Consider the following 24,714-nt stretch of genomic DNA (forward strand, 5'->3'; position numbering starts at 1 on the left):
GAGGCATTCAAAAGGGGCAGTAACTAGAGGACTGATTTAAGGTGGTAAGCAAAAGAACAAGAGGCAACATAAGGAAATTGTTTCTTATGCAGTGAGTTGTGGTGTTCTGGAATGCATTGCCTGAAATGGTAGCAGATTGAATAGTAGCTTTCAAAAGGAAATTCAATACTTGAAGAGAAATAATTTACAGGGCTACAGAGACAGAGCTAGGGAGTGGGACTAATTGGATAGGTCTTTCAAAGAGCCGCATAAGCACGGTGTACCGAATAGCCTCCTTCAGTGCATTGTTATTCTGATTCCATTCAATAGTGAGTAAAATGTACTATTTCTGCATTTCAAAACACAGAAATTATATTTTCCAGTTACAAGAATTATGGTAAAGGTGAAAAGATGATTTATTTACATATTAACTTGTCTTTTAACTAAATCTAGAATTTAAAGAAAAAAAACATTTGTTTTACTCGTTTGGCAATGGATGAAGGGATAATTTCATCATTAAAAATGCAGTGGATGAAAACATTGTTCATTGAATAACTAATGTCATAAACATATTAGGGATTGCTTAAGACACTTTGCCTTCTTGGAATAGGGGAAGGCAATGAAAAACTCTAATTGTGTAGCACAAACTAGCAAACACTGGAGTTGGTTTTATACAAGCCATTCTTTACAATTCATGCCAGGCATAATTTTCCTGAACTTCTTCCAGCTGCCTGAGGAACAGACAATTTTCAATCCATTTGTACTGGAAACTGGTGAATAGCAGAGGAGGAAGAAGCAGATACTCTTGATCTCTGTGTTGGTTGAAAGTCCCTGCATATTTCTCCAAGTAACCCTTTTTTTCCCAATAATGAACCCATTGTGCTTTCAGCTATAGTGAGTGCATTTGTCCACAAAAATACCACCTAGAATCCTTCAAGTTCAAAAATAAAGAGAAAGAATGCCCATATCTCCATTGAGATTTATTACAATACTGACATTCCAAAATTTCAAGTTATTCAGTAATGAAGAAACTTAGCACTGCACACCTCTCTAGAAATAATTACTGAGTAAAATATTTTAAATGAATACTTCCATGTAGAAGAATGGATAGGATAGGTTGTTAAAGATCAGAATTCAATGTATTGAAAGTGAATTAACGATTACTCAAGTATTTCATTTCAAAAAGTGTACTTTAAGCTATCTTCTAAACCACACTAACAATATAAATTTAAAATTTCAGTTTGTGCAATCATCGTAATGGGTTAATTTTTAGCTTCCGCTGAGTACATGGAAAATAGCCAATTGAAGAATGATGGGAAATGAAAGCTTGCCAAATACAAACTGCCAGCATTAAGCAGTCCTGACAGCTATGCTTCTTATAAACTTGGCAGTAGTTCAAAGTGCTTTTTCAATTGAAATGCTGGAACCTTGCCATGTGCATACAGATTTGCTTTGCCTCGTCTCATAAGGAACTGATAAATGCTGTTACAGTAACCATAGAAACAGAAGGATATCAGAATGGCCTTGTGATGTAGCCTCCTGTCTCTGGTTTTCCAAAAAACCCAGTATTGAGTCCACCACGATTACGTGTTTGCACAACAGTTTTATATTGTGTGAGAAAGGCTTGAAGTCAGACAGCATCAATGGCTTTACAGCTGGAGGATATATTTTCAGTTAATTCCTATTAAGGAAAAAAACTGCTGCTGTGCATGTGCAGCTAAGTCTTTTTTACCTGGACCTGTCTGGATGTCTGCCTGCAGTTGTCATGGCAACGCTGGTCTTCTCTACAGCATCTATCTCACTTGCTGGAGTTTCCTGATTATTTAGAATCTCTTCCAAAAAATTCCTATTTCCTGTAGTGAGAGAGAGAAAAATAAAGTTCCTGTTAAATGCACAATTTGCTGAAGTAAATAAATAATTTGATTGCTCAATCGTCTAGATCAGGGCACGTGATACCTGAAAAGAAAACAAACCCTAAATCGTTCTTTAAATTACCAGCATCGACCACAGTAATTTGGCATCAAAATCAAAACATAGAACATCTTTAATATAACTACAGCAATCTTAAGAAAAATCACTTCAACTAAAGTTGCTCAAGCCCACCTTAAATATAAATGCAATAGTACAAAGTAAACATCAAAAGAATTACAAATAGCCCATTTATTTTTCAAACACAGCAGCACTAGCAAAAAGTTAAGCATGCACTGAGTGCTGCTTTCATTGGCCAAAGATTGATCAGAGCTAACTGCTGTCAGCTTCAAAATGGCACCATTGCACCTGACAGAAATAGTGTGCTTATAAAAAGACAGGTAAACCAAGAGGCTGTAATGCTTTCCAAAATAGCAACAAATATTTTGTATAATTAAAAAAAAAATTTTTTTTTTTATTTTTTAAAAAGAGTATCCAATTCTTTTTTTTCCAATTAAGGGGCAATTTAGCATTGTCAATCCACCTACCCTGCACATCTTTGGGTTGTGGGGATGAGACCCACGCAAACACAGGGAGAATGTGCAAACTTCACACGGACAGTGACCCCGGGCTAGGATTGAACCTGGGTCATCAGCGCCGTGAAGCATCAGTGCTAACCATTGCGCCACCGTGCTGCCCTGTATAATCAATATATATATATATAGAAAACAGCACTGGCTTGCATCGTTTTAATTGCATTTCACCTGTAGGTGGCACTATGAGCATAGCTTGATACTGCTGCAGGTTACCTGCCTGGGTAGCAAGGAGAAACTGAATTGAAGGACAAAAGGTTTTAGAGGTGGATAGCAAAGAAAAAATAGTCTGTAGAAAAGCCCAGAATTACATTCACCGAAGGACTAGGATCTCACCGACTGCACCCTGATACCCAGACCCCCAACAGTGAACTGCTTTTTGACAATCATTTCTTCTTGCATACTAAGCAACTTTTCAAGAACTAGCACTCCCACCCCATCCCCTAACTGAGCAGCTATGAAAGAACTAGGACTCCTTTGCTGCTCCTAGCCCCCCAAACACCCCACTGAACAGAATCCTGATCAGGCACTCATTTCCCACAGAGAAGATTTGGCAATTGTCCCATCTAAACAAATAGTCTTCTTCCCACACCATGCTGTTTTCCCTTTGTCCTTTCCTCCACTATCACACTTCTTAGTCTTATTCAATTATCGCCTCTAACACTGCTTCGCCTGAGTACTGCCATTGATCCCAACTCCCCATGGGCACCACCACAGGAGATCAACTGCATTAAAATTCCAATTTTGGTCAGTAAGCCTGCATTGCAATGTAGACTAATAAAATCAAAATAAAATCACTCCCAACATTCTTACTGAGCACCTTAAATTTTCACATTCTTATATGCACTGTGGATGCTGAGAACCCTTTACATGTAGGGCTCATGTAACATAAATACAAAAGCAAAATACTGCAGAGACTGGAAATCTGAAATTAAAACAGAAACTGCTGGAAATCTCATCAGCTCAAGATACATCTATGGAGACAGAGTTAAAGTTTCAAGTCTATGACCTTTCATCAGAAATCAGGACTGTGATGCAACTGAAATGTTAACTGTTTCTCTCTCCACAGATGCTGCCAGATCTGTTGAGTATTTCCAGCATTTTCTGTTTTAATATGTGTAACATAAATCCTGATATGCAGCTGCTGCAGTGCTTGTTTTCAGGCACAATACAAATAGCTCTCTGAATCACGCAGCTCCACACATGACTGTTTCTGTCAAAATTCACTTGTGATAATTTCCTTTTAATTTTAAGATGAGTCTCCATATGCGACAATGTTTAATGATTCTACTGTCCTCCCTACTTTTTTTTAAATTATGCACTCTCCTTACAATTCTGTCGTTTAGAGAACTGTTCCTGGTGTAGTTTGGTCCTTCCCATTTGAAAATTCTGAATTAGTGTTTAAAAGCACAAAACAATACTAACTTAAGAAAAATTAAATCTGACTACACACACATTCAAAATGGTATGCTGGGAGGATGTTGCTCATTTGATGTAAGAGGCTGTGCTTTTGTGAGCTCTCTGCTCATCCTGTCATCCTTTATTTTATCCGGGTGCACATTTCATTTTTGTCTTTTCTTGGGATATATGTCTGGCGGTAGATCCTGATTTGTGTATTGCAAAGCGGAGCAGACATCAATTGTAGAAAACCCTCACTTGATCATTGCGGTCTGAGTGGGCTGGTGCATCTTGCAGTGGTGTTGTTGCTGGTGAGCGGGCTTTCGGCTTGGTAGTGCTGTGTGCATCCGGATAATGGCCGCAATGGAGAATGGTCTTCTGGATGTGGTGCATGTTTTTACAGATCACTTAGAAGGTTTTGCAAGGTATCCTTGGGAGAATGGTGGAGGCACATGAGAGTTCTTGCATTCAGAAGAGCACTTTCCCTAGTAAGGCCCCGCTTCGAGACATTGAGATCCTGATACGAGGGGTTGGAGGTGGCCGAGTTACCCCCCCCGCCCCAGGCCAGGGCCTAGGCTGTGGGTTGATTGGGTGACAGCATTGTGGAAATGAAGGTGCTTCATTCGTTTGAATTCTTGAGAGATCCTGAGGGGTGTTCGTTGATCCGATCTTGGAGTCATCCTTCTAGAGCAACACGGATTCTGTCATTATCCTGCAATTCTTCTATAATCCTGGATTATTACTCCCTTGTGATTATTTTGATAATTATTTATTGTTGTCTTTTCTTCTGCAAGGGTGTGCGAGATATGAGCACGAGGGTGAGTGTTGTCTGTTAACATGTTCTAGCAAAAATCATTTTGAGTCGATTATGTGAAATGTGCTCTGTGCACAGTTTTACTCTTTTTTTGTCATTATGTGTTACAATCCTTGTGGTTATGGGAGGGGGGAGTGTTTTTTTGACACCCCTTATCTCATTTATAATGAAGATGAGAGGAGACAGGGCGGGGTACTGGGCAGATGGTGGGGGTGGAGTTGGATGTTAGGGTTAGTTTTTTTTTATTCGTTCATGGGACATGGGCATCGCAGGCTGGGCCTGCATTTATTGCCCATCCCTAATTGCCCTTGGAGGGCATTGCTATGGGTCTGGAGTCACATGTAGGCCAGACCAGGCCTAAAGGACATTAGTGAACTAGATGGGTTTTTACAAACATCGGCAATGGTTTCATGGTTATTTAGATTTTTATTGAATTCAAATTTCACCAATTGCAGTGGCGGGATTCAAACCCGGGCCCTTAGAGCATTACCCTGGGTTTCTGATTTCTAATCCAGCGTCAACGCCGTAACGCCAGCACCTCCCCTGAGATTGTGGAATTTCCCAATATCTGGCAACGCACCAGGCTGAGTTAGAGCTAACAGCATCGGGTTTTTAATTTGGTTTTTAGTAATTCTGAATTTAAGAATTTGCGCCTTTCTCCTTCGAAGGCCTCAATAGATTAGATATGTATAATAATAATAATAACCTTTTATTGTCACAACTCTGAAGTTACTGTGAAAAGCCCCTAGTCGCCACATTCCGGCGTCTGTTCGGGAAAGCTGGTACGGGAATTGAACCCGCGCTGCTGGCCTTCATCAGCATCACAAACCAGCTGTCTAGCCCACTGAGCTAAACCATGTATGTGGAGAGGACTGGGTTCCTTCTGATTCTTCCTTAAGGTTGGAGTTTATCCTCTGGATTTCTTTTTAAGAGCTATTAGAATGGGGGGATATGAGCATGCCACGGTGGGTTTGGTTAACCTTAGCTGGTCTGCGTAAGAGAGAGATTGTTGGACTTCCGGGTGCGGCGATGACCAGCTGAGTCGCACGTTTCGGCAGCTCCCGGTGGAACGGACCTTTGGGCTCTTAATAAGAGCCCCAACGGCAATTTTAATGGCTAAAAGTACTGTGCGGTGAACCAGAAGGGAATCCCCCCTGGATACGGATGAAAAAAGGAGAGGAAGGTAGCCGGATTGCGGTGGATCCTTTAGAGCAGCGGCAAGGAAGGCAAGCAAAAACCAAGATGGCGTCGGAAGGTGGCAGTTTAATATGGGGCCCTGAACAACACGAGTTTTTGAAACGCTGCGTGGAAGAACTCAAAAAGGAAATGAAGAAGGAGCTGTTGGCCCCGATATTACAGGCGATCGAAGGGCTAAAGGAGGAGCAAAAGATCCAGGAGCGGGAGCTTCGGGTCGTGAAGGCAAAGGCTGCCGAGAATGAGGACGACATACAGGGCCTGGTGGTGAAGACGGAGATGCACGAGGCACACCATAAACGATGTGGGGAAAGGCTGGAGGCGCTGGAGAACAACCCGAGGAGGAACAACCTAAGGATTCTTGGTCTTCCTGAAGGTGCGGAGGGAGCGGACGTCGGGGCATATGTGAGCACGATGCTGCACTCGTTAATGGGAGCGGAGGCCCCGGCGGGTCCGCTGGAGGTGGAGGGAGCATACCGAGTGATGGCGCGAGGACCGAGAGCAGGAGAAATTCCCAGAGCCATAGTGGTGAGATTCCTCCGTTTTAAGGACAGAGAGATGGTCCTTAGATGGGCAAAGAAAACTCGGAGCAGTAAGTGGGAGAACGCGGTGATCCGCGTATACCAAGACTGGAGTGCGGAGGTGGCGAGAAGGAGGGCGAGCTTTAATTGGGCCAAGGCGGTGCTTCACAAAAAGAAGATAAAATTCGGAATGCTGCAACCGGCAAGACTGTGGGTCACATATCAAGGGAGGCACCACTACTTTGAGACGGCGGATGAGGCGTGGACTTTTATCGTGGAAGAAAAATTGGAATGAGCGGGTTATTAAAAAAAAGAACGTTTGAAACAAAGTGGTGGGGCGAGTATGGGGGGGCGAAGAGGGGGGTAAAAAGGGGGGAAAGAGGAGTTTTATGTTATTAATCCTGCGATGTGGTAACTTTTCTCTCTTCCACAGGAGGTGGTGGGGGGAGGAAGGAGGTGGAGGAGATGGGGTGTTGGCCATTGGGGGCGGGGCCAAGGGGGAAGCGCAGGCTCGGTTCCCGCGCTATGATAATCATGGCGGGAATAGGGAAGCAGGAAGGAGGGGGCGGCGCACGGTGCGAGCCGAGGTCACGGGGGGAAGCCGAGGTCGGCCAGAGTTTGCTGACTTCTGGGAGCAACATGGGGGGTGTAACTACGCTGGTGGGGGATCTAGCGGGAGGGGGTGGGAGGGGGGAATTATTGGGCTGCCGCTGCTGGGGAGAGGGGGGAGCTGGTATGGGGTGGGATGGGCGGGGGGCACCGCCTGGGGGGGACACAGCTGCGTGGGAACCGGGTGAGGAGCTGGAAAAAAGGGGATGGCTAATCAACAAGGGGGGGGGGTAAAAAGCCCCCCAACCCGGCTGATCACGTGGAACGTGAGAGGGCTGAACGGGCCGATAAAGAGGGCACGGGTACTCGCACACCTTAAGAAACTTAAGGCAGACGTGGTTATGTTACAGGAAACGCACTTGAAACTGATAGACCAGGTGAGACTACGCAAAGGTCGCAAAGGTTGGGTGGGGCAGGTGTTCCATTCGGGGCTAGATGCGAAAAACAGGGGACTGGCTATATTAGTGGGGAAGCGGGTAATGTTTGAGGCAAAGACTATAGTGGCGGATAGCGGGGGCAGATACGTGATGGTGAGTGGCAAACTACAGGGGGAGACGGTGGTTTTGGTAAACGTATATGCCCCGAACTGGGATGATGCCAATTTTATGAGGCGTATGCTAGGTCGCATCCCGGACCTAGAGGTGGGAAAGTTGGTAATGGGGGGAAATTTCAATACGGTGTTGGAACCAGGGCTGGACAGGTCGAGGTCCAGGACTGGAAGGAGGCCGGCAGCAGCCAAGGTGCTTAAAGATTTTATGGAGCAGATGGGAGGAGTAGACCCGTGGAGATTTAGCAGACCTAGGAGTAAGGAGTTTTCGTTTTTCTCCTATGTCCACAAAGTCTATTCGCGAATAGACTTTTTTGTTTTGGGAAGGGCGTTGATCCCGAAGGTGAGGGGAACGGAGTGTACGGCTGTAGCCATTTCGGATCACGCTCCACATTGGGTGGACTTGGAGATAGGGGAGGAAACAGAAGAGCGCCCACCCTGGAGAATGGACATGGGACTAATGGCAGGTGAGGGGGGATGTCTAAGGGTGAGGGGGTGCATTGAAAAGTACTTGGAACTCAATGATAATGGGGAGGTCCAGGTGGGAGTGGTCTGGGAGGCGCTGAAGGCAGTGGTTAGAGGGGAGCTGATATCAATAAGGGCACATAAAGGAAAGTAGGAGAGTAGGGAACGGGAGCGGTTGCTGCAAGAACTTCTGAGGGTGGACAGGCAATATGCGGAGGCACCGGAGGGGGGATTGTACAGGGAAAGGCAAAGGCTACACGTAGAATTTGACTTGCTGACAACGGGTACTGCAGAGGCACAATGGAGGAAGGCACAGGGTGTACAGTACGAATATGGGGAGAAGGCGAGCAGGTTGTTGTCCCACCAATTGAGGAAAAGGGGAGCAGCGAGGGAAATAGGGGGAGTGAGGGATGAGGAAGGAGAGATGGAGCGGGGAGCGGAGAGAGTGAATGGAGTGTTCAAGGCATTTTATAAAAAAATTATACGAAGCTCAACCCCCGGATGGGAGGGAGAGAATGATGGGCTTTCTGGACCGGCTGGAATTTCCCAAGGTGGAGGAGCAGGAAAGGGTGGGACTGGGAGCACAGATTGAAATAGAGGAAGTAGTGAAAGGAATTAGGAGCATGCAGGTGGGGAAGGCTCCGGGACCGGATGGATTCCCAGTTGAATTTTACAGGAAATATGTGGACTTGCTCGCCCCGCTACTGATGAGGACCTTTAATGAGGCAAAGGAAAGGGGACAGCTGCCCCCGACTATGTCTGAGGCAACGATATCGCTTCTCCTAAAGAAGGAAAAGGACCCGCTGCAATGCGGGTCCTATAGACCATAGACCTATTTCCCTCCTAAATGTAGACGCTAAGATTCTGGCCAAGGTAATGGCAATGAGGATAGAGGATTGTGTCCCGAGGGTGGTCCATGAGGACCAAACTGGGTTTGTGAAGGGGAGACAGCTGAATACGAATATACGGAGGCTGCTAGGGGTAATGATGATGCCCCCACCAGAGGGGGAAGCGGAGATAGTGGTGGCGATGGATGCCGAGAAAGCATTTGATAGAGTGGAGTGGGATTATCTGTGGGAGGTGCTGAGGAGATTTGGTTTTGGAGATGAATATGTTGGATGGGTGCAGCTGTTGTATAGGCCCCAGTGGCGAGTGTGGTCACGAATGGACGGGGATCTGCATACTTTCGGCTCCATAGAGGGACAAGGCAGGGATGCCCTCTGTCCCCATTATTGTTTGCACTGGCGATTGAGCACCTGGCAATAGCATTGAGGGGTTCCAAGAAGTGGAGGGGAGTACTTAGAGGAGGAGAAGAACACCGGGTATCTCTGTATGCGGATGATTTGTTGTTATATGTAGCGGACCCGGCGGAGGGGATGCCAGAGATAATGCGGACACTTCGGGAGTTTGGAGAATTCTCAGGATATAAACTGAACATGGGGAAAAGTGAGTTCTTTGTGGTGCATCCAGGGGAGCAGAGCAGAGAAATAGAGGACTTTCCGCTGAGGAAGGTAACAAGGGACTTTCGTTACTTGGGGATCCAGATAGCCAAGAATTGGGGTACATTGCATAGGTTAAATTTAACGTGATTGGTGGAACAAATGGAGGAGGACTTCAAGAGATGGGACATGGTATCCCTGTCACTGGCAGGGAGGGTCCAGGCGGTTAAAATGGTAGTCCTCCCGAGATTTCTCTTTGTGTTTCAGTGCCTCCCGGTGGTGATCACGAAGGCTTTTTTCAAAAGGATCGAAAAGAGTATCATGAGTTTTGTGTGGGCCGGGAAGACCCCGAGAGTGAGGAAGGGATTCTTACAGCGTAGTCGGGATAGGGGGGGGCTGGCACTACCAAGCCTAAGTGAGTACTACTGGGCCGCCAATATCTCAATGGTGAGTAAGTGGATGGGAGAAGAGGAGGGAGCGGCGTGGAAGAGATTGGAGAGGGCGTCCTGTAGGGGGACTAGCCTACAAGCTATGGTGACGGCCCCATTGCCGTTCTCACCGAAGAAATACACCACAAGCCCGGTGGTGGTGGCGACTTTGAAAATTTGGGGACAGTGGAGACGGCATAGGGGAAAGACGGGAGCCTTGGTGGGGTCCCCGATAAGAAATAACCATAGGTTTGCCCCGGGGAGAATGGATGGGGGATTTGGAATATGGCAAAGAGCAGGAGTAACGCAACTGAAAGATCTGTTTGTGGATGGGAAGTTCGCAAGTCTGGGAGCGTTGACCGAGAAATATGGGTTACCCCAAGGGAATGCATTCCGGTATATGCAACTGAGGGCTTTTGCGAGGCAACAGGTGAGGGAATTCCCGCAGCTCCCGACGCATGAGGTGCAGGACAGAGTGATCTCGAAGACATGGGTGGGGGACGGTAAGGTGTCAGATATATATAGGGAAATGAGGGACGAGGGGGAGATGATGGTAGATGAGCTGAAAGGGAAATGGGAAGAAGAGCTGGGGGAGGAGATTGAGGAGGGGCTGTGGGCGGATGCCCTAAGTAGGGTAAACTCATCGTCCTCGTGTGCCAGGCTAAGCCTGATTCAATTTAAGGTGTTACATATGACTGGAGCACGGCTCAGTAAATTTTGGGGGGTAGAAGATAGGTGTGCGAGATGCTCGAGAAGCCCAGCGAATCACACCCACATGTTCTGGTCATGTCCGGCACTACAGGGGTTCTGGGTGGGGGTGACAAAGGTGCTTTCGAAAGTAGTGGGGGTCCAGGTCGAACCGAGCTGGGGGTTGGCTATATTTGGGGTTGCACAAGAGCCGGGAGTACAGGAGGCGAGAGAGGCCGATGTTTTGGCCTTTGCGTCCCTAGTAGCCCGGCGCAGGATACTGTTGATGTGGAAGGAAGCCAAGCCCCCGGGGGTGGAGACCTGGATAAATGACATGGCAGGGTTTATAAAGCTGGAACGGATTAAGTTCGTCCTAAGGGGATCGGCTCAAGGGTTCACCAGGCGGTGGCAACCGTTCGTCGAATACCTCACAGAGAGATAGAGGGAATGGAAAAGAAGACAGCAGCAGCCCAGCAGGGGGGGGGGGGGGGGGGGGGGGGGGAGAGGAACCAGAAGGACTCTCAGGGTTGTTAATATATATGTAGAATATGTATAGGTCGTTGCTATAAATAATTGTATATTGGACTGTTAAATCATATTTTTGGAGAGTGTTTATCTGAGACAAGGCAGTTGCATTTAGTTTTAGATTTCGTTTTTGTTATATATTATTTATTCTTTGTTTATAAAACAGGTCATTGTTATTTATACTGATATATTATTGTGTAAAGGATGCACAATGTACTGTGATGGTGGACCAAAAATTTTCAATAAAATATTTTTTTTTTTTTAAATAACATGCCGCACTTTGGAAACTTCCAGAGAAACTGGAAATAGAGGAAGGTCGATGATGAGAAGAAGTCAGGCCTCTCTGAGAAAGGTGGACCAAGTAGATGCATGCCCTTCTTGGAATAGCAAAAATTAAGATTTAGAAAGCAGTTTTCATTCAAGAGGATTACTATGCTACGTTTGCCACAAGGAAGAACACATGAAGGCTTGAATGCTGCAAGTTAAAAACCAAACTTGTCGCATTTGTCCTGTTAATGGTTGTTCCCCAGGTCATAATGTCCTGGTTAGTAAATTCACGACAAGCAGCGAGGAGCTTGCACATTCACTGAGAGGATGAATCAGGTGATGGGAAGTTATGGAGATTTACTTTTTGCTCTGGAGTGAAATGTCCATATGTTCATCAGGGTAGGCAGGCACATTGATTACTATCCTTCGAGATACAGGATTAGCACAGTCACAGATATTGGCAGTGACATGAAGCTTTCTCCAAAAGTAACTGCATTAAAAGGTATTGATTCAGAGTTTTAATGGTAATTGTTTACCTGGTTCCTTTGTATAATGTTAATTTAAAATGTGGCGTAGTCACTGGTTCTGTTACTGCCAGTATCATTCTTACTTTGCCCACTGAAGGTGTTGATTTCTTGTTCGGAAATGGCTCGGCTGGGGATAAGGTATTGTTTTCTCCAGTGGTTTCACAAAAGCACATTGAGGCTGTTGAAATTGAAGCTGTAATGGAAAAGCCAAGTGACTTAAAATAATCAATGACTTTCAGTAAACAGGATGTGAAAATGAATGTTTCAACTAAAGTCGTGTCCAAAGAGTCAGACACTTAATCCCGACTAATTTAAAAAGAACACTTTGTTGTTGTAGATGAGATAAAGTCACCTGAATTAAAAATGCAGAAAAAGTGTGAACAAGATGAGGTTAAACAGATGGCAAGAGCACTCAAAGGTAATGATGAAACTGAACAAAAACACACTTTGAACGAGAGTGGAAAAGCCCAGTCCAGTGCCGACACTATAGAGGTGCAAGGAAGGATACGTGTTCTTAAGCTTAAGTTAAAACTTCAAAATAAAGGCTCAATCACTCTTGCTGAAAAGGAATGAGACACAGAGAGCTAAAAGCAAAAAGTAATTAAGAAAATTTGGGAACTAAATAAAATGGACTATCCAGCTCAATATTGGCATAACGTGGAAAAAAATTCTTACAGCAGCAAAAGAGGGTTGTTCTGGACAGAAGAATGAACAACTTGTGCAAAATGAGTCATTTTTAAACTTGCATTTCCTGAAAAAGGAAATCAAAAGGTTAAATCATGCAAAATAACTTGGAAATAAAATAAATTGAAAATAATCCTGAATTTAAGCAGGATGAGGTGAATTTAATTGTTAAGAGCACAATTTGGATAGTTGACCAGTTAAAACCAGGACTTGGACATGGAAGAAAATGGAGGTCAGAAGTCAAAACCTGAACAGAGTGGTACAGAATCTGTTTGAAAAAGTGAAAAACCTGATGGCAATTCATTGTCTAGCTTTAAAGAATTAAGGAAATCATTGAATCCAGAGGGCAAGAAGTGGTCTGACAGAGAATGTCTTCTTGAATTCCAATTCACAGCCACCAGTATCCAGAAGCCACATGCTTTGCCAGCAATCAGCAATGTTGTGCTTGACAAAGTTAACCAGATCAAACAAATTGTAAACCTTTTCGGTCTATCAGAAATGCTGACCAAGGATCCCCTGACTGTACAAAGTCCAATACAGATTGGCAATTTCAGTGGAGTTCGCTGTAGCCATTTATATTCAATGTTGCCAGCTGAAACAATATGATTGTGAATACCTTATCGAGAGTTTAAAGAACAAGAGGTGGGATATCTTGAAAGCCAGGTGACCTTATTGGGTTTTATAAGATTGTAAAATAACACTTGATATTTGTAAGGAAGCTTTTGTAAATACAAAATAACATGTTTGTTACCGCGTAATGTATAATACGTTAATTGTTAAAAAATGTTTGTTATGTTCAGAACTTGCTGTAATAAATTTACTACAGTAAAGGTGATTTTTCTCAGGAGGGGTGGGTGACATCCTTTGACCCGGAAGCAGTCATGAAAACTTATATTTTCTTTATATTGTCTAGGGTATCTGTAATTGTTTATCAGCGTGTCCAAAAGGACTTTTATGAACTCGCACCAGTTGTAAAGGGATCAATTGTAATTTTCTTGGAATATTCAGATTCCTCAGTCGTTTTATTCAGATTCCTCAGTCATTTTAAAGAAATTAAATATTTTCCTTACTGTGCTGTGTCCAGATCAAAGGTCGGCACACCTGTGGTAAGCCACAGTTTCATTCCACAACTCTTCTTTGTATAATTGATGGCACATCAATTTAATCAACTAAACAATTAAGATGGATGCATCACTCAAGCCTGATCGACTGGAACTGGACCCACAAGCAGCCGACGCCACTGCGACATTCGAGCACTGGCTAAGCTGCTTCGAAGCTTACCTCCAATCTGCCGCCGACGCCGTCACCAACATCCACAAGCTTCGATTCCTCAACGCCCGGGTAAGCCCGCAGGTTTTCCCCCTTATCAGGGATGCTGCTGAACGGGCAGTATGTAAAGGCAGTAAATGAGGTGTACGCTAGGCATCTCCTTGCCACGAGGCGTCAACACCCCAGAGAATCGCAGGCCGAATTCCTGCACGCCTTGCGGGTACTCGGCCAGAACTGTAGTTGTCAAGCGGTATCGGCTGTCCAGCACACGGAGCTGCTGATCAGGGACGCCTTTTTGTCGCTGGCATAAAATCTAACTACATCCGCCAGCGCCAGCTAGAAGGGGGTACACTCGGCCTCCAAGAAACAGTGCAGCTCTCGAATTCGCTGCAAGTGGCCTTCCATAACATGGATGCCTTCACTTCCAACCACGCGGCATCCTCGTGGACGTCGTGGGCGCTGCCATCACCTGACCCGGGTGCGTCGCAAGCCTGTGCCTTGCATCAACCCGCCAACTCTGGAGGCCCGAGATGCAATTTCTGTAGCCAGGGTAAGCACCCCAGACAATGCTGCCCAGCACGGAGCGCGATCTGCAACGGGTGCGGAAAGAAGGGCCACTTAGCCAAAGTCTGCCAGGCCCGACTTGTTCCTAAAGTTTCCAGACCCAGCAGCAGCAGCGCTGCGTGTTGCCTGTCGGGACTGCCCCCATCTACCACATCATCCGCCACGTGCGACCCGTGGGGGCCGCCATCCTGGACGCCACGCGCCACGTGGGGGCCGCCATCTTCGACGCCACCCGCCACGTGCGACCCGTGGCGGCTGTGATCTTCGACGCCACCCGCCACGTGCGACCCATGGGGACCGCCATCTTGGAATCATCCCGTCACCTCCCAGAACCCCTGCCCACCCAGTCGTACGCTGGCCTCCGCTATTCTCGACCAGCCCACCCACCTTCTGAAGCTCGCCTCCATCACCCTCGACCAGTCTCAATCTCATCACCTTACTAAATCCATGATGGCCGTCCGGATCAACGGGCACGAGACGACGTGCCTCTTTGACTCCTGGAGCACTGACAGCTTCATCCACCCAGATGCGGTAAGGCGCTGCTCCCTCCAATTTTACCCGTCACCCAGAATCTCCCTGGCTTACGGATCACATTCCGTGGAGATCCGGGGGTACTGTGTCGCAACCCTTTCGGTACAGGGCGTAGAGTATGCTAATTTCAAGCTCTACGTCCTCTCTGCGCTGCCCTATTACTGGGTCTTGATTTTCAGTGCCACCTCCGAAGCCTTACCTTGAAGTTTGGTGGACCCCTGCCCCCCGTCACTGTCTGTAGCCTCGCGACCCTGAAGGTCACTCCACCTCGCTTTTCGCAAACCTTACCCCGGACTGTAAGCCCGTCGCCACTCGGAGCAGATGATACAGTGCCCGGGACAAGGCCTTTATCAGGTCAGAGGTCCAGCGACTCCTGCGGGAAGGGATCATAAAGGCCAGTACCAGCCCCTGGAGAGCCCAAGTGGTGGTCGTCAAGACTGGGGAGAAGCACCAGATGGTCATCGACTACAGTAAGACTTGTGCAGTATCGAGTCTTCTCCACTGTTGACTTGAAGTCTGCATACCACCAACTCCCTATCCGCCTGGAGGACCGCCAATACACTGCCTTCGAGGCAGATGGCCGCCTCCACCACTTCCTCAGGGTCCCCTTCGGCGTCACCAATGGGGTCTCGGTCTTCCAACGAGTGATGGACCGAATAGTTGACCAGTAGTGGCTGCGGGCCACATTCCCGTATCTGGATAATGTCACCATCTGCGGCCATGACCAGCAGGACCATGACGCTAACCTCCGACATTTCCTCCACACCATTAAGCTCCTTAACCTCACATATAATCAGGAGAAATGCATTTTCCACACAACCCGCCTAACCATCCTTGGCTACGTGGTGGAAAACGGGGTACTAAGGCCCGACCCTGACCGCCCCAAGGCCCTGAAGAGGTGCCTGGGGTTTTTCTCCTATTGTGCCCAGTGGGTCCCCAATTAAGGCCCGCCCACTCATTAAATCTACCATTTTTCCCCTGACGGCTGAGGCCCGCCTGGCCTTCAATCGCATCAAGGCAGATAGTGCCAAAGCCGCAATGCACGCAGTAGACGAGTCCATCCCATTCCAGGTGGAGAGCGATGCGTCTGGCGACTTTGCCCTGGCCACTACCCTCAACCAGGCGGGCAGGCCCGTGGCTTTCTTCTCCCGTACCCTTCAGACCTCCGAAATTCGACACTCCTCCGTCGAAAAGGAAGCCCAAGCCATTGTGGAAGCTGTGCGACATTGGAGGCATTACCTGGCCGGCAGGCGATTCACTCTCCTCACTGACCAACGGTCGGTTGCCTTCATTTTTAACAACACGCAGCAGGGCAAGGTGAAGAATGACAAGATCTGAGGTGGAGGATTGAACTCTCCACCTACAATTACAATATCTTGTATTGACCTGGGAAGCTCAATGAGCCCCCAGATGCCCTATCCCGCGGTATATGTGCCAGCGCACAAGTAGACCGACTTTGGATACTCCACAATGACCTCATGTCACCCGGGGGTCACCCGTTTTTTTCATTTCGTCAAGGCCCACAACCTGCCTTACTCCATCGAGGATCTCAGGACCATGACCAGGGACTGCCAGGTCTGTGTGGAGTGCAAACCACACTTCTATCGGCCAGACAGAGTGCACCTGGTAAAGGCTTCCCGCCCCTTTGAGCGCCTTAGCATCGACTTCAAAGGGCCCCTCCCCTCCACTGACCGTAACTTGTACTTCCTCAAAATTGTTGACCAGTACTCGCGTTTCCCTTTTGCCATCCCATGCCCTGACATGACCATCACCACCACCCCCGCCCCTACACCGTCTCCCTCTCCACCGACTCAACTACTGGACGAAGAAGACGATGACACGCTCCCGGACACGCAGGTCTGGACACCAGTGCCTACACCACAGCTGAGACTGAGGCGTTCACGGCGGAAGGTCAAAGTACCCGACAGACACGATCTTTAAGTCCACTTTACCCCCGCCGGACTTTTTTTTTTAAACCGGGGGTGAATGTGGTAAGCCACAGTTTCACTCCACAACTCGTCTTTGTATAATTGATGGCACATGTGCCTATCTGAATTAGCCAGAGCAACTTCAGCCGTGTTTATCTTTCCACTCCATTTACCACCTCTAGTTCCTCCCAATTTCAACAAACATGGGTTCTGCATCTATACATATGACAACATACATTTCTGGCCCTGTGCTGTCAGATTGATTTTCTAAGAAAGTATTCTGAGTTCTGCCCATCAACAACAGCTTCATAAAATACTGATACAGTATACGTCTGACAAGTCCGTTGTTTTCCTTCCACACAAAATAACTGAATTATCTCTGGAAAGGGATACATCAGTCTCCAGTCATTGAGCCAAGCAGACACCAGCATGATCCCCATAAACAGATTCTTATGGCTGAAATAAACTGAAAACTGATTGTGAGTTAAGGAATACAATTTCTACTTCGTGCAGTGGCAGATGGTTTAATGTAAATCCACATAGTTTTCACATGCTGTTTTTGGAACGATACAAACAGGTACATCCTTCAGGCAGATAGTGTCTTCCTGAGGGAATACTCTATATACTGTAACTGATGTGACTTAAATCTCATGTACGATCTTTCAAAGTAGCAATAATGATCCTATTGTTGTGCTAACATAATTTGGTTCATTAATGCACTCTAGGGAAGGAGATCTGTTATCCTTACTTGGTTTGACCTACATGTGATTCCAGGTCTTCAGCAATGTAGCTAACTCCTAAATTCCCTCTGAAATAGTTTAGCAAGCCAGTCAGTTCAAGAGATGGGCAAAAAATGCTGGTCTTGCCAGCAGTGCCCACATCCCATGAAAGGATTAAAAACATTGAACAGGTTACAAACTGAAATGAAAATTCCCCCTTTTTGAAGAAAATTGAGGACTGAAAATGGACATAGTCAGTCCTAACTTCTTTCAGCTTGATAATTTTGGCTTCAAAGTAATTTAACCAAAATCCCATAGCTTAATTATCTTTCATGGCAGTCTGCCATATACCAAAATAACAAAAACTGTGCCTCCATTCTCCTTAAAGAATGTTAGTGGATTGGCCAAGCTAAATTGCACCTTAATTGGAAAAAAAATAATAATTGGGTACTCTAAAGTTTTTTTAAAAATATATATATTTATACAATGCTACTCTGAAATAGTTGTTCACAAGTGCCCCTCTAAGAATGTTTTAGTTCACACTTCCTGATTATTTGTAGGGAGCAGCTAGGCTCTGGTTGGACCCTTCCAATATGAGTGCAACTGAGAATGGTAATCAGCAAGAGATCAAACTATCATTCTGTATGTTGGTGCTAAAAAAGCCCTCAGCCACTGTACCGACAATTAAGACAAAATTAAACTCATTTGCATAAGCAGTCACTAGGATCTCTATTCTCCAATGTAATAGGATTAATTTGCAGCTGTTACAACAAAGTATTTTAAAGAAAACAAGCACTGAGAAAATGCAAACGTGTTAAACATTACTGGGAGTAAAGCGCACTTATTTGAACCATCTCAGTCTCTCATTCCCCCCTTGGTCTTCGAGGGAGGATAGGTCTGCTTGTTACCTTGGATTCTCCCCATATAGAGGAGGCCTGTGCTCCATCCAGTAGATGGCCCTCTTCCCCATTCTTTCCCTGTTCCTCTCCCCTCTCTGGGCAACTATCCATATCCCCCCCCCCCCCCCTTTTCTGTTTCCCCCCTTCCTCCTCCCCAGTACCTCCCCCCCCCAGTAGCTAGCTCTCTCTCCCCCCTCCCTGCTCACCCACCCACCCACCCACCCGGCTGCTCGTTGCAAACAGATCTGTAAATAGGCTTTGCTCAAAATGGTTTGGAATCTCTACACGGACCCTCTTATTCAAATTTGCTTTTTTTCTAGCCTCAGAAATTCGGCCAGACCCGAGATCCATTTTGAGGCCCGGGGCAGTCCTGCCAACTTCCACCCCAGCTGATATCTCTGCCTGGCGATCAGTGAGGCGAAGGCCAGGCGTCCACTTCTTTTCCTGTCCAGAGTTCTAGGTGCTCTGAAACTTTGAGGATCGCCACAGACAGATATGGCACCATCTCGACCCCTGCCACCTTGGACATAGCCTCAAAGAAGGCCGTCCCCGAGTCTGAGGCAGGACCAGAACATGTGAGAGTGTGGTTGGCCGGAACCCCCCGGCACGTCTCACACTTGTCCTCCACCTCCAGGAAGAACCCGCTCATGCGTGTCTTGGTACGATGTGCTCTGTACACTACCTTGAGCTGCATCAGGCTTAACCCATCACAGGAGGAGGTAGAGTTGACTCTGTGCAGAGCCTGAATTCAGCGACCTCCCCCCATCTCCGTGCCCAGTCCCGTTCCCCCCCCCCCCCCCCCCCACCTCCCACTTTCATCTGGTCTTGTCTAGTGGAGTCTTGACCTTGTCGTCCCCATACCAGTCCAGCCCAACCATAATGCCTAGGAGTGTATGCGTGGATCTCTGGGGGAACGTTTTTGTCTCCTTGCGGAGAAAGTTACACAGCTGCAGATATCTGAGCTCATTCCCTTTCGGGAGTTGGGGCTTCTCTGTGAGTTCTCACAGGGTCATAAGTCTATCGTATTCGTACATGTCCTCTACCGTCAGCATCCCAAACGTAGTGTCTCCCTCCCAGTGCAAACTTGTGGTTATTGCAGATGGAGGCCACCATGGACATCTCGCCCAGTTCACAATGGCTCCTAAACTGGTTCCACGTCCTGAGGGTAGCTACCACCACTGGGCTCCAAAGAGAGAGTGTGCGTGTGGCACGGTGGCCAGCGCTTGTAGGATTCCTCCATTCAGACCCAGTCCGCCCCTGGCTTCTTTAGCCACCCCTTCACCCCCTCCGCGTTGGACGCCCAATGGTAGAACAGAAGATTTGGTAGGGCTCGGCATCCCACGTGCTGCTCTTGGTGTAAAATGGATTTCCATATTCTAGGCACCTTTTCCTTCCTCCCCCCCACCCAGACAAAGGCCTTGATTAATTTGTCAACTTGGTGAAGGAGGATTTGGGGATGAAGATTGGGAGCAATCTAAATACAAAGAGGAACCTAGGCAGCACGTTCATTTTGATCGTCTGTACCCATCGGCAAGCGAAAGAGGGAGCAAGTCCCATCTTTGCAGGTCCCTCGTCACCTCCTTCACCAGGTTGGAGAGATTCCATTTGTGGAGCCTCCTCCGGGTGTGGGCCACTTGGATCCCCAGTTACCTGAACTTGGCTTGGGTTAATTTAAACGATAGAACCTCCAGCTCCACTCCTCCCTCTCGGGGGTTTACCGGGAGGGATTTGCTCTTCCCCAGGTTGAGTTTGTTACCGGAGAAGGCGGCGAACGCAGAGGAGTCCGGTTATCTTTCCCATGCTGGCTAGGGGATCTGACGTGTAAAGGAGCAGATTATCTGCGTAGAATGAAACTCTGTGCTCTGCGCCCTCTTCGGATGCTCATCCACCAATCTGCCGATCGAAGGGCGATGGCCACCAGCTCAATTGCCAGTGCGAACAGGAGCACGGATAGCGGGCACCCCTGCCTTGTTCCTCTGTGCAGCCAAAGGTATTCGGAGCTAGTGGCATTCATCCGTATACTTGCCATAGGAGTGCTGTATAGGAGCTCCACCCACCTGGGGAATCCTGTTCCGAACCCAAACCATTCAAGCACCTCCATGAGGTACCTCCATTCTACTCGATCAAAGTCTTTATCAGCGTCCAGGGAGATGATCACCTTTAGTGTCTTCTCCCCAGATGGGCTTATTACTACGTTCAGCAGGCGTTTAATGTTCATTGTTTGTTGTCTTCCCTTAAACCCGGTCTGATCTTTCGCAATCACATCTGGCAGGCAGCTCTCTAGTCGCCTCACCACAGCTTTCTGTAAGATTTTTGGATCAGTGTTTAAGAGAGAGATGGGACTCGTCGGGTCCTCGTCTTTCTTGGGGATCACCGAGATCGAGGCTGTGCCAGCGTGGGTGGCAAGGCCCCCTTAGACAGCGAGTCGTTGAACATCTCCCGCAGGTGCAGGGCCAGCGTTCTGAGAATTTTTTGTAAAAGTCCACCGGGAACCCATCCGGTCTCGGCGCTTTCCCTGATTGCATAGAGTTGATGCACTCCACAATTTTGCCCAACCCTAGCGGCTGTTTCTTGTCCTCCCCTACTATCAGTATGTCCAGCCTGTCGAGGAACTGTTCCATTCCCGAGGCCCCGTCTAACATCGGGTCTTGTACACAGTTAAAGTCGCCCCCCCATGATCAGTCAGTGGGTGTTCAAGTCCGGGATCTCAGCCATCGTTTTCTTGACGAACTCTGCGTCGTCCCAGTTCGGGGAGTATATATTTCCCTGAACTACCAGGGCCTCTTCCAGGGTCCCACTAACCATAATGTATTGTCCCCCAAGGTCCGTCACTGTGCCCGTTGCCATGAATTAAACTGTCTGCCCTCCTCGTCCTAGTGTCAAAATGAGTGAAACGTTTGTCCCACCCAGTCCTTCCTTACCCGCTGTCGGTCTCTCTCTTAAGTGTGTTTCCTGTAGGAAGGCTACATCTTACGATGTGCGAGGACTCACCGGCCCATTGAGGCCCCTCACGTTCCATGTAACAGCGCAATCCACCCCCCCTCTCCTACGGAGTTAGCCATTCTCACTTGTGGGCCTGGCCCAATTTCGATCGGGCCTGCCCTCGTTCTCGGGCCATTTAAAATGGCCAACTGCTTCCCCTTTCTCACCACCTCCACGTGTAACCTGGTGCAACCAGTGCTCTACCCCCCTCCCCCTCCCCCCCCCCCTCCCCACCACCCCACTTTTCCCCAGCTGCCCTGGGGGGGGGGGGGGGGGCTGGGGAGAAGGGGGAACTCCGGGTCACCCCCCCCCCCCCCTCGATCCCCGTTCGTTTGCCCTTGTATTCCCCTTAATTTCCATCTTTTCCCCTTTCTCCTGTCAGGCGTTTCCTCCCTCCTGAGGCGCACCGCGGCCACATCTTTCACAGTGCTCCCAGACATTAGCTCATTGGCTAGTGTAGTTGCTCCTCTCTCAATCCAGTTCCCCTATTTAACTCCGGTCTGCCTTCCCTTCCCCACCCCCCTGCTCCCGCCATCTCAGCCCGCCTTAGTTTCTGTCTTTCTTTGGCCTTCATACCCTGTCTTCTTGCCCATGTATGCCCCTACTGACTGCCCAGGCCATTGGTTTGCACAAATTTCTTGGCCATCTCAGGTGTGTCCCATGTGACCCATAATCTGGTAGGGTAGAGCATGCCAAACTGCACCTTGCACTTGTAGAGGGCAGATTTGGCACTGTTAAATTCAGCCTGACGTTTGGCCAGGCCCACCCCAATGTCTTGATACAAGCGGGTGGAATGTTCCTCTCATTTGCACCCTTTTGTACTTTTTGCTCATCTCAGGATCCGCTCCTCATCTTAATATTTGTGGAACTTCACCATCATCATCCGTGGCGGTTCCCCGGCCCTGGGCCGCTGCCGAAGCAACCTGTGAGCTCAGTCCACCTCCGGGGACATGGCAAAGCCTTCTTTGCCTACCAGTTTCCCGAACATCTCTCAGGGTATTCCGTGGGGTTTCTCCCCTCCATCCCTTCCAGCAGCCCCACAATCCGTAAATTCTGGCGGTGAGACCTCTTCTTCAGGTCATCAGTTTTCTCTCTTAGGCCTTTCTGGGTCTTGATCAGGCTCGCAACATTGGTCTCCAATGCTACGATCCGGTCCCCTTGGTCTGTGGTGGCTTTCTCCAGGTCACTCATTTTTGATTCTTGGGTCTCCAGCCATCGCTCCATTTTGGCCATCGCCTCCTCAGGGGGGCCATCGCCGTTTCCACCGCTGTCTCGATGGCTGCCAGGAGGTCTCTTTTCTCCTCCTCTCAGTGTTTCTAAAGCTCAGTGATAATAATATCCATGAGCTTGTGCATCAGCGCCTTGGTCTGCACTGAGAACTCCATGGAGTCGGCCCTTCCCGTGCCACTTCATGTGGCTGCAGGGTCAGAGGTCGAGGTTTCCTCCCTTAATCCTTGCTGGCTTTCCTAGTGGGTGGCTGGTTCTTTCCCCATTCGCCTTTCTCTCCATTTTTCTTTGATGTGGTCTGCGGGGGTTAGGTTGGGTGGGGGGTTGGGGGACGGGGTTGTGGATAATTTTGGTGTCCATTTGATGGGGTTAAAAAGCTGTTTTCGCTGTCCTCATACGGGAGCCACCTTGCGTACGTCTGCTCAACTCATGGCCACCACTGGAAGTCGGTTTAATGTCTCATCTGAAGACAGCCGACGCCAAAATCGCGTCCAGCGCCGGGGCGGAGAATCCAGTTCCACGCATGGAATCGGCACCAGCTCCGGTTCCTCGATTCTTCGGCCTCCGAAAAGCGGCGTACTCAGGGAGTACACTGCGCCGCGTATCCCCCCAACTGCGGCCATTGCCAGAGGCACGCCCCACTATTCTCCGCCCCCGTCCGGCTGAAATCTCAACGGTGTGGACCACTCATGGTCCTACTGTTCGGGATACTCACGTGGCGACTGCGGACTCAATCAAGGGCGGGCCAATCGGAGGGCAGGGTGGGGGGCCTCAAACAGGACCAGGGTAATTTTGAGCAGGCGGTCCGGTTGGGGCACGCGGCCGATCGGGGGCACTATTTTCACGGTCCAGCGGTCTGAATACGCCATGGAGCACAGCTGGAGGCCGCCACTGTGCGCATGCACAGCCTCTGGCCCGGAAGTGCTGGGCCGTATCTGCAGCTGAAGCTGCGAGCTTCACGACGGCTACCTGCTAGCCCCCTGCAGGGCTGTGAATATGTGGCCTTTTGAAGCCAGTTTTTCTGGTATAAAAGGCCACAGTTTTCACGACGGCGTGGGGACAGTCCCTGAAATGGAGAATCCAGCGCAGCATCTCTAACCTTTGCATTCTCTTATTATGACACTATACATCAACTTACATCATGTCCTCTCGTTTCTGGAGTGAAAATTGAGCCAATGGCTAACTTAGACATAATTAACTCAAAAGTATGAGAGGTGCTGACAACCATCTTTGTATATTGAAATAAAAGTCAGTGAATTATTAGTTATGTAATAATCTCTCCCTCAATGTCAACAAAACTAAGGAGCTGGTCATTGATTTCAGGAAGCGAAGTGCCATACACATCCTGTCTGCATCAATGGTGCCGAGGTGGTTAACAGCTCAAAATTCTTAGGTGTGCACATCACCAACAATCTGTCCTGGTCCACCCACTTTACCGCTACAACAAAGTAAACACCAAGTAAATTCAGCATGTCTACATTGACTCTTACCAATTTTTGCAGATGCCCGATAGAAAGCATCCTATTCAGTTGCATCATGGCCTGGTATATCAACTGCTGGGCCCAAGACCATAAGAAACTACAGAGAGTCGCGAACACAGTCCAGTCCATTGACTCTTTCTACACCTCCCGCTGCCTTAGGAAAGCAGGCAGCATAATCAAGTACCCCTCTCACGGGGGTTATTCTTTCTTCCAAACTGGCGCAAAACAGCTACCGATTCCCCGTTTTGCTGGGGGCTAGCAGGACGGCAGCGTAGAGTACCCGGCTCTAGCTGACGATACGCCCGGAGAATTGCCGGGACAGTGGCTGCGCATGCGCACAGCGGCGGCCTGCAGCGGCCACGTCATGCTTCATGGCGGATGCCATTCGCGAAATAGTCCCCCCTTTCAGCCGGCTCGGACCACCCCATCACGGTGCCCCCAGCCCCGAATAATGTCCCCCTTACCCATGGATCGGCTCTCCCGAGTCTGCAGCCGCCGCGCCGAGTTCCCGACGGGTGAGACCACACGT

At 48.3% G+C, this 24,714-nt stretch overlaps 1 protein-coding gene and 1 long non-coding RNA gene across 4 annotated transcripts in view; one reads left to right on the forward strand and one right to left on the reverse strand.

Moving 5' to 3' along the window:
• Nucleotides 1–24,714, reverse strand: part of kiaa0586 (KIAA0586 ortholog) — a 934,633-nt gene that overhangs the window by 737,508 nt on the left and 172,411 nt on the right. For all 3 annotated transcript variants that reach the window (XM_072489245.1, XM_072489251.1, XM_072489243.1), the window contains one exon: nt 1,712–1,832. In XM_072489245.1, coding sequence (XP_072345346.1) covers nt 1,712–1,832 — 121 coding nt within the window. The remainder of the gene's footprint in view (nt 1–1,711; nt 1,833–24,714) is intronic.
• LOC140399788 (uncharacterized) overlaps nt 1–24,714 on the forward strand; it is a 102,233-nt gene that overhangs the window by 21,474 nt on the left and 56,045 nt on the right. The gene's annotated exons all lie outside the window — the stretch shown is intronic.

This window comes from Scyliorhinus torazame, chromosome 2, assembly GCF_047496885.1.
Source record: "Scyliorhinus torazame isolate Kashiwa2021f chromosome 2, sScyTor2.1, whole genome shotgun sequence".
Taxonomy (NCBI): Eukaryota; Metazoa; Chordata; class Chondrichthyes; order Carcharhiniformes; family Scyliorhinidae; genus Scyliorhinus; species Scyliorhinus torazame.